Raw genomic sequence first — 9,690 nt, 5'->3', positions numbered from 1 at the left:
CAAATGAGATATAAGGGAAACTCAAACCCAAACTGATATTAGTTACCATGTCAACAATCTTGAAAAGAAATATAACAGCTTGTATTGCTAATCAAGCTAATTTTGTATATTTTATAGACAATCTGACTTTTCCAAAATTACTTGGTCGCGCATCCACACGTGCAACCATATCCACCTTGTAGGTACGCATTAACTAATCAGTTTATTGAATTTTTTTTTGTTAAATGGGGAGTAATTTACGATTGTTCCAACTATTTCTTATCCATTTATAATCTCTTTTAGTTGACAAAACAAAGCCAGTCCTCTCTGTTACACGAGGGGAGCCACTATAGTCCAAGAAACGTTTATTTGAACTCTGACTATATATTTCTCTTAAGAAAATTGAATCTAATTTGATCATTCCATTAGTTTATGTAAGTTGTCAAACACTTTGAACTTAAACGTTATTCAATGTTAGGCTGACTTTAATATTCCATTTAAGATTTGAGTTGATTTTCGGTTTTCTATAGGTTTTAACTATTTTACATGTTGAATAGTCATGTCTGCAATTACATAATACATTTTCTTCTTTATTTTTCACTGAAATTGAAACTAATAATTTCTTTATAATACCAAGATAATATGGGCCGGGCATTCAAAATGGGTTTGACATAAAATTCATTCTTCGTGGGCCGACATGATCAGACCGAACCGGACAATTAGACATAACCGAAGTCGTTAAGGAAATAACAGAACAAGTTTCGGACAAATCCAAAAGCTAACACAAATGGCCTCAAATGTCGGAAATCGAATCCGGTTCCTGAGTCTCGGGAAGCTTCCTCACGTATCTGCTTCAGTGTTGAGAACCACCCAGAATCCTCGTTCTCTCTCCCTTCTTCTCCTTCATCCTCCTGTTCTTCCGTTACGGCGTCGTTGCATCTCTGTCGTTCATCGTCCTCGTCCTCTTCGTTGGCTTCGCTCGTCTCCTCCTCGATCCTCCATGTCATCTCAGGCTGAATCTGGAGCTCCCCATCAATCCGATTCTTCAAAAACGGTGACTTTCTTTAGAATTATTACTAAAAGTTGAGATCTTTTTGGGTCTATAGTTGTTTTAGGCCATCGGATTACGTTTGTGCAGGTGAGGATGGTGATAAAGGGAAGAGTGCAGGGAGTGTGTTACAGGAACTGGACCGTTGAGAATGCAGAGCAGCTTGGGATTAAGGGATGGGTGAGGAACCGCAGGGACGGTTCGGTGGAAGCTCTCTTCTCTGGACCAGTTGAAGCCGTGGAAGAGATGCAGCAGAGGTGTCGCCGTGGCCCTCCTGCAGCCATGGTTACTGGATTGGAGGCTTTCCCTTCCACTGAAGAACCAGGAACAGGTTTTGAATACAGATCAACTTTCTGAGAGAGAGAGAGAGTGGGTTTCGTTGAATGTTAGCAATGGTTATGGATAATAAAGATGTAACACGTACCATTTATATATCTATGCGTCTTTGATCAGTTTTGCTCTCTAAAGCTTGTGTGTTTATTTGCTGAAGCAAAAATTCATTCTTATAATAGTAAAAGGTATGTGTAAGGTCTCTGCTTGTACACGATCGACTGTGAGACTGGCCGCTTGTATGCATTAAGCGAAACACTGGTTTAAATGTAGGACTCTCGGAACATCTCTAGAATACGACGAATCATGAATGTAAAAACATTCTCAGTCAATAATAATAAGCCAAACTATTAACTAGATAAACGAATCCACTTACAACGTTATTTGATTAACAATGATGCACAACAGAGAGATTTCTAAGAGAATGATGATGGCAAAACCTGTTATCATCGGCGTCCGGATGGATGGATGGATGGATGGAGAGAAACTTTCCAAGGAGAGTCAGAGCTGCCCACATACTAGTCCAATGATCAGCTCAAAGTTGTTAAAACGACAGAGCGTTTATGTCAAGGAGGACCACAAACGGTGCGTAGTTTAAAACACGTGTTACTTGCTTGCTCGAGACCTCTAACTAGACTTTCTAGATTCCTTTCTTGAGTTGGTTATCACGAGAACCAAAAAAAAAGGAAAAAGCGTTATCCCACCTCTCTATTATTATTTGTTATCTTCAATTTCACCCCATACTTTCTCTAAATACATGTATCTACTACACTTCACACTTGCCATGCTACAATTTGAGTTTAAAAATTCTTCAAACTATAATAATTTTTCATTATCTAAAAAATAGTTGTTATTTACGATGAAATTTTATTTTAACGATAGATAAGTTAGTTTTAAATCATTACAATAAACTGATTTTAAAGAACAAAGGGGGTGGTTATTGTAACCATATAAAAGTATGGGAATGTTTTGGGATAAATATAAACAGTAGGGGTTAACCTACCAGGAAAAGAAAAAAGGAAAATAAATAAAGTCCGCAACTTTTCCAAAGAGATATATATAAATAAACGACTTGTGCTTAACTTCTGTCTCGATCTCTCTAGAAACAAAAGCTCGCAACTTTCTTCGACAACTCTCTGCTCAATTTCAGCAATCATCACCATGTCGAACCAACCTGAATCTTCCGACTCGTGAGTCCCCGATTCTCGTTTCCTGATCATAAAGTTTCGATCTTTGAGTTTGATCTCTCCTCTAAGCTCTGTTTTTGATTACAGGAAATCGAAGAAGGACTTCAGCACAGCTATCCTCGAGAGGAAGAAGTCTCCTAATCGTCTTGTTGTCGACGAAGCCATCAACGATGACAACTCCGTAGTCTCTCTCCACCCCAACGCCATGGAGAAGCTCCAACTCTTCCGTGGCGACACAATTCTCATCAAGGTTTCTACTTTTTCGATCTCCCATTGAGTACTAAGTTGTGATATGATTGAATCTTGAATTTAATTGCTATGAAACAAGACTTGTGATTTGTTTGTCCTGTCATTAGAACTGATTTGTTATCTTGGTGGTGTCTGCTTGTGGTTTTGCAGGGCAAGAAGAGGAAGGACACTGTCTGCATCGCTCTTGCTGATGACTCCTGCGAGGAGCCTAAGATCAGGATGAACAAAGTCGTGAGGTCCAACTTGAGGGTTAGACTCGGCGACGTCGTCTCCGTTCACCAATGCCCTGACGTCAAATACGGAACACGTGTCCACATCTTACCCGTTGATGACACCGTTGAAGGAGTCACCGGGAACCTCTTCGACGCTTACCTCAAACGTAAGTTAGCTTGAACCAATTCTCTTTAAGATGAAGCTTTTAATGCAATCTTAACTAAAAATTGTTTTGTTCAACAGCTTACTTCTTGGAGGCGTACCGTCCAGTGAGGAAGGGTGATCTATTCCTTGTGAGAGGAGGAATGAGGAGTGTGGAGTTCAAAGTTATTGAGACTGATCCTGCTGAGTACTGTGTGGTTGCTCCAGACACTGAGATTTTCTGTGAAGGGGAACCGATCAAGAGAGAGGACGAAGAGAGGCTGGATGAAGTCGGTTATGATGATGTTGGTGGCGTCAGAAAACAGATGGCTCAGATTAGAGAACTTGTTGAGCTTCCTTTGAGGCATCCGCAGCTCTTCAAGTCCATCGGTGTGAAGCCGCCGAAGGGTATCTTGCTCTATGGACCTCCTGGTTCCGGAAAGACACTGATCGCTCGCGCCGTGGCTAACGAAACGGGAGCGTTTTTCTTCTGTATCAATGGACCGGAGATCATGTCGAAAATGGCCGGTGAGAGTGAGAGCAACCTCAGGAAAGCGTTTGAAGAGGCTGAGAAGAACGCTCCTTCCATTATCTTTATTGATGAGATTGACTCTATTGCACCAAAGAGAGATAAGACTAATGGTGAGGTTGAGAGGAGGATTGTCTCTCAGCTCCTCACGCTTATGGATGGTTTAAAGTCACGTGCGCATGTTATCGTCATGGGAGCTACCAACCGTCCCAATAGTATTGACCCCGCTTTGAGAAGGTTTGGGAGGTTCGACAGGGAGATTGACATCGGTGTTCCTGATGAGATTGGGCGTCTTGAGGTTCTTAGGATCCACACCAAGAACATGAAGCTAGCTGAAGATGTTGATCTCGAAAGAATCTCCAAGGACACGCATGGATACGTTGGTGCTGATCTTGCCGCTCTGTGCACTGAAGCTGCTCTTCAGTGTATTAGAGAGAAGATGGATGTGATTGACTTGGAAGATGAGTCTATCGACGCTGAGATTCTCAACTCCATGGCGGTGTCTAACGAACACTTCCACACCGCTCTTGGGAACAGCAACCCGTCTGCACTCCGTGAGACCGTCGTGGAGGTACCAAACGTCTCCTGGGAGGATATTGGAGGTCTTGAGAATGTTAAGAGAGAGCTGCAGGAGACTGTTCAGTACCCTGTGGAGCATCCAGAGAAGTTCGAGAAATTTGGGATGTCTCCATCGAAGGGAGTTTTATTCTACGGTCCACCTGGATGTGGGAAGACACTCTTAGCCAAAGCCATAGCGAACGAGTGCCAAGCAAACTTCATCAGCGTCAAGGGACCTGAGCTTCTCACCATGTGGTTTGGAGAAAGCGAAGCCAACGTTCGTGAGATCTTTGACAAGGCGCGTCAGTCCGCGCCTTGTGTTCTCTTCTTCGACGAGCTGGACTCCATCGCTACTCAGAGAGGAAGCAGCGTGGGGGACGCAGGAGGCGCGGCGGATAGAGTTTTGAACCAGCTTTTGACTGAGATGGATGGGATGAACGCTAAGAAGACTGTCTTCATCATCGGAGCGACTAACAGACCCGACATTATAGATCCAGCTCTTCTCCGACCGGGAAGGCTCGACCAGCTCATCTACATTCCTCTCCCCGATGAGGAGTCCCGTCTCAGCATCTTCAAGGCGTGTTTGAGGAAGTCTCCCGTTGCTAAAGACGTTGACGTGAGGGCCCTCGCTAAGTACACTCAGGGGTTCAGCGGCGCTGACATCACTGAGATTTGCCAGAGGGCGTGCAAGTACGCTATTAGAGAGAACATCGAGAAGGATATTGAGAGGGAGCGTAGGAGGGGGGAGAATCCAGAGGCGATGGAGGAGGATTTAGTGGATGATGAGGTGGCGGAGATTAGAGCTGCTCATTTCGAGGAGTCGATGAAGTATGCGAGGAGGAGTGTGAGTGATGCTGATATTCGCAAGTACCAGGCCTTTGCTCAGACGCTGCAGCAGTCTAGAGGGATTGGGAGTGAGTTCAGGTTTGATCCGACCGCGTCTGCTGGACGGACCACTGGTGGTGCATCTGCTGATCCCTTTGCTACTTCAGCTGCTGCTGCAGATGATGATGATCTCTACAGTTAAGATTATGGTTTCTCAAAGTTAGTTGTTTTTTTCTTTCCTAAGTTTAAAAGTTGTGAACTAATGGATGGTGTCGAGAGTGATACAGAGAACACTCCTTCGGGCTTGTTATGTGATATTATTGCGATGTTATTTCTCTCTTTCACGATACCTTTTTTTTTTTGTCAGCTTATTTTGCTTCTCAATTTATTTATTTGAGTTTTGAAGTAAGCATTTATGGTGAGAGCAAACAGTCGTAAAGTGAGAATTTTAATGAGATTTAAAAATTACAATTGCTTTCACAAGACCAAAATGTCGAGTTTTTTTTAATTTAAATTTGTTAACATTGAACCCTTTGGTCGAGTTTTTTTTTAATTTAAATTTGTTAACATTGAACCCTTTCTTTAAAAAAAGAAAGTAAACATTATTGTAAGACTTTGAAGCTATGAGCTTTGTTCATTCTCTCTCTTCTCTCTCTCTCAAGTCAATAAATATTAATATAGCCAGTGATGATATGATCTATCTAGTTTCCAAAACGCCACCACTTTTTCCTCCTCTGTAGCTCTGTTGTAGATGTATCTGAAACACCACATATACACAGGAAAAAGAAGATGAAAAGGAGGAAAAAGGAAGAAACAGAGTCTAGAATGAGTTAAGGTTTGCGAGACTTACCTCTGTTCAAGTAGATGGAGTTGTAGTGAACCTCTGCCCAGAAGCTCAAGAAGATTACTGCATTGAGCAAGCAAAATAACAGATCATTTTATTAACAACGTTGAGAAACAGACAAAGCAAAAAAGCATAGTGAGCTAAAAACTCTTTTTACCTCCTTTGGATTCTTGAGAGGTAGGAAGAATTTCGATATAACATGTATTCTTGAATGATGTTAGCACTACTATCTTCAACTGATACTACAGATTCAAAGTTTTCACCAAAAACTATTTAACTACCAAATAATGACAAAAATATGTTTTTATAAGTTTGAGGAATGTATACCACATCTGCAGCTGCCTGTAATGTAACATGATCTCCCCACTCGCCGCTCCTGTTTCAAATTTGAATACTAAGCCTTTAAAGAAACCGATATCAGAAAATGTGGTTATGGGAAAGAAGATCCTTACCGAGACATCTTCCTTAGATAATCAGAGAACTTCATAGGCACATATCCTTCATAAGACTCTGGACTAGTTTTGAGCTAAACCAAGAGTTAAAAAGTTGCAAAAAATTAGTTCATATGAATTTGTGAAAGCTTCTAAAGACTCATGAGTATTAGCAGAGAGATCATCAAACCTGCTTGACTATTTGTCGTCTAACATATTTATGACGATCGGCGGTTTTGTATAGTTGATCAGCTAAAGCACGGAACTGTAACAGAAAGACGAAAAAATAATCAGTAAAATCTAGTTCTTCCAGAATTATTCTGCCTTATGGAGATGAATATCAAAAATACCTGGCAATTACCATCCCCTGGAACTCTGACCTCAGCGAAGTCAAACAACTCTAACCTAAAACAAAATGGGAATCAGGAAATGGTTTTATTTATATAGCATGGAACAAATTATATTACAATACCTATTCCGAAGTCTTTCATGATCTGAAACTGCTTCTTCTTCAGGAGGTATCTCTCCATTTATTTTCGGTACATACTACACAAATATTATGATAAGATTTTGTCAAAAATGATAAAACATATTGACATATTGTGTTTAGTACTTACAGGAATAGGGACCATTTGATTCAACCTCCTCCCAAATTCACCATCAGCCTCACACTGATCTGACTCCCACGAGTACACATACTCATCCGTATCACTCGGGCTTGAACACGAAAATATGTTAGGCGAATCACAGCCTTGATCATTATCATTCCCTACCCATTCTACACCACCAAATAGACAAAATTCATTTTGTTAATCCAATCTCCAAAACATAAACATGAATGAAAGAAAAAGAAAAACATAAACCAATGAATAACCTGAAGAGTACTCCAAAGCTGGTTGCTCGTTCCAGCCATATTCGTTATTGTTATTGTTATAGTTGTTAGTATAACCTTCTTGATGTTGTTGTTGTTGTTGTTGTTGTGCATAACCGTTATTATTTTCCTCTGCGATTTGAAGCTGCAAAAAATCGTCTTGGAGAGTTCTAGCAATGATCTCATCATTATCTACATCGCTGCTACTACGATGATCTTCTTCATACTCTCTGTAATACTCACCAGTTTGATGATGATGATGATGATGATAAGCTTCTTCTTCGTCATGAATCATCTCAACGCCATAAGGAGGATACGTGAATGGATTAGGACCAAGAAACCATTCCACAATACTTGTGTTCTCTTCATGTGACACCATCTCTGCTCAAAACAAAAAAAGGTTTTAAGATTTTCATCAATAAACATAAAACCTTATCCATATAACAATTCTTCAAAAAACTTAAATAACACTCTAGAATCATTGAATGGTTGACCGTTTTAAGTTGCGTAAAACCATGGGAGACGTCACAAAGAACAATAGAGACTTTTCAACAAAGAGGAAATGTGACTCTAGAGAATTGCAATGCGAATACTCCAAATCAACTCCGTGTTCCCTACACTATTTACTTAAACTAGATACATCAACTAAAAGTCATCAAAGGTATGTAATCCAAAATTAGAAAACTAAAAGCTTTCCACTTTGAATCAGAAACCAATCAGGTAAAAATGGAACATAAGACCTAGATCTGATAAAAGAGAAATGGTTTTGTGTAGAGAAGTTAGATCAAGAGATGAAGAAAGCTTCTTACCTTTCACTTGCTAATCTCTGCAACTTGAAGAGGGAACTAATTTTTACTAAAAGTAGAAAACTTTATTCCAGATTTGGGGATTAAAGGTTGAGACTTTGGGTTGGGATTAACCATATATTCAAATGGGTTTCTTTTACGAACTTTCTCTTCTAAAAAGACTGGATTTTTGGGGGAAGATGATGAGCCCAGAAAAAGGATCGGGAATGATTCGAATGAAAATTAAAGTTCTTTGCTTTTTTTTTTCTTTTTTGGATTCGTGAAACTCAGAAAATTAAAAATAAAATGAGAAAACGCGCAAAATGCCACAATATTTATATGAATTTCTGGGATTTTTTTAACTCTTTGGTCACGAGAAGCGTTAGCCGTTGGATGATTAAAAGGGACGGTCAAGGTTTAATTAATTATAGTTAATTATTTTTCTTCATTCTTTAAGATTCTTTTTCTTTATTTTATTCTTAAGTGGTGTACTGTTTTGTTTCTTGTGTAGACTACAATAACGTTTTCCAAAGAGGTCTACTAAAGAAAAATAAGTATAGTTAATTACATTGATGTAAGGAAAAATTATAGTAAAAATGTACCAAAATCTTTGATTTATTAAAAAATCAGAGAGTGCAGTATCTAGTTTTGATTATAATTTACTAGAGATTTTTTCCGCGCTTCGCGCGGATTGTGTCTTATAAATTTATATTATTTATAATATTATTTGTCGGTTTTTTCTTTTACATTAACTTCTTGTCTTTTCAATGTTAGTTTTTCTTAATTTAAATTTATATGTTTATAGTTTTTCATTTTTCTTGTTGTAGATGGAGAATTATATTTTTTATTGATGGTTTTTTGTATGTGATAAACTTTTTAAAATTTTAAAATAATGTTATATATAGTACGATTAACACATTAAAGAAGAGAAACATATTCAGACACATTTTACACAGGTTTTATATGCATAATTTTAAACATTATATATGTATATATTATAAGTTTGAAACATGTAAATGCTTTCTAAAGCTAAATACTTGTTCTGAGTTTACATAACTTATCGAAAGTTTTATCTCTTTTTAAATTCAAATCACAGAAAAAAATATCAAAAAGTCAGTATATATGGGTTTTTTGGGCTTTTAAATCAATACTGAAAAATTACATGAATCAGATAACAACAGTTTTGTAAACAACTATAAAATTTGACCGAGCCAAAGATTTTCACACAATATGTTATTTCTTCTTCAAATTGCGAAGAGTCTATATGCACAAGAAAAAAAAAATCATAATTTTTGTTTTCACTTATATAACATTTTTCCTCCTTTACACACGGAGTTTATTACACTGCTATAAGCAATGGAGAACTCTATTCATATAAGATTCACATCTATGCATTTTGACAAAGAAGAATTTTAGCCATCTTTAGTTTCAGAATGGCCCAACTTCAGTCATATACACTATATTTTCTCTATGATTCAAATCTTACAATTTTAATATATGTGCAGATTTTCATGTGAAAAAGCACGCACGCCATCTATCATTCAACCTATTACTTTTTCTAAAGTAAACACTATAATCCTCGTTTGGTTAGCTCCACAAACTAATCTCTTTGGATCAGTTTACTAAAAAATATTGATACTAATGTCAGAAAAAATATAAACACTATCAGCAATAAATATTGGCACAAGACTATTTGGTTC

The 9,690-nt window shown here is 38.3% G+C and overlaps 3 protein-coding genes across 5 annotated transcripts; 2 read left to right on the top strand and 1 right to left on the bottom strand.

Moving 5' to 3' along the window:
• Nucleotides 1-712: 712 nt before the first annotated feature.
• LOC106428725 lies at nt 713-1,479 on the top strand. Its single transcript, XM_013869484.3, has 2 exons — nt 713-1,033; nt 1,118-1,479. Exons 1-2 carry the CDS (start codon nt 767-769, stop codon nt 1,382-1,384), a joined length of 534 nt encoding a protein of 177 aa, XP_013724938.2. The 5' UTR covers nt 713-766; the 3' UTR covers nt 1,385-1,479.
• A 917-nt stretch (nt 1,480-2,396) lies between these two features.
• Nucleotides 2,397-5,390, top strand: LOC106428733 (cell division control protein 48 homolog E). The gene is made up of 4 exons (XM_013869496.3): nt 2,397-2,547; nt 2,632-2,794; nt 2,944-3,172; nt 3,250-5,390. Exons 1-4 carry the CDS (start codon nt 2,519-2,521, stop codon nt 5,259-5,261), a joined length of 2,433 nt encoding a protein of 810 aa, XP_013724950.2. The 5' UTR covers nt 2,397-2,518; the 3' UTR covers nt 5,262-5,390.
• A 101-nt stretch (nt 5,391-5,491) lies between these two features.
• LOC106428741 (OVARIAN TUMOR DOMAIN-containing deubiquitinating enzyme 10) lies at nt 5,492-8,300 on the bottom strand. Of its 3 annotated transcripts, XM_048768097.1 has the most exons (12): nt 8,015-8,300; nt 7,449-7,586; nt 7,209-7,350; nt 6,952-7,112; nt 6,807-6,880; nt 6,685-6,739; nt 6,525-6,599; nt 6,356-6,429; nt 6,231-6,279; nt 6,061-6,145; nt 5,910-5,988; nt 5,492-5,816 (listed from the first exon to the last, which is right to left on the bottom strand). In XM_048768097.1, the coding sequence occupies exons 2-12, from the start codon at nt 7,491-7,493 to the stop codon at nt 5,732-5,734; spliced, it is 924 nt and encodes a 307-aa protein (XP_048624054.1). In that variant the 5' UTR covers nt 7,494-7,586; nt 8,015-8,300; the 3' UTR covers nt 5,492-5,731. The 3 variants fall into 3 exon arrangements, with proteins under 3 accessions (XP_048624054.1, XP_048624049.1, XP_013724958.2); XM_048768092.1 differs by having other exon boundaries at nt 7,209-7,586; nt 8,015-8,299; XM_013869504.3 differs by having other exon boundaries at nt 5,910-5,966; nt 7,209-7,586; nt 8,015-8,296.
• Between the last annotated feature and the right edge of the window lie 1,390 nt (nt 8,301-9,690).

Source organism: Brassica napus, chromosome A3, assembly GCF_020379485.1.
Source record: "Brassica napus cultivar Da-Ae chromosome A3, Da-Ae, whole genome shotgun sequence".
In the NCBI taxonomy this organism is placed as follows: Eukaryota; Viridiplantae; Streptophyta; class Magnoliopsida; order Brassicales; family Brassicaceae; genus Brassica; species Brassica napus.
This window is presented reverse-complemented; position numbering and strand designations above follow the sequence as displayed.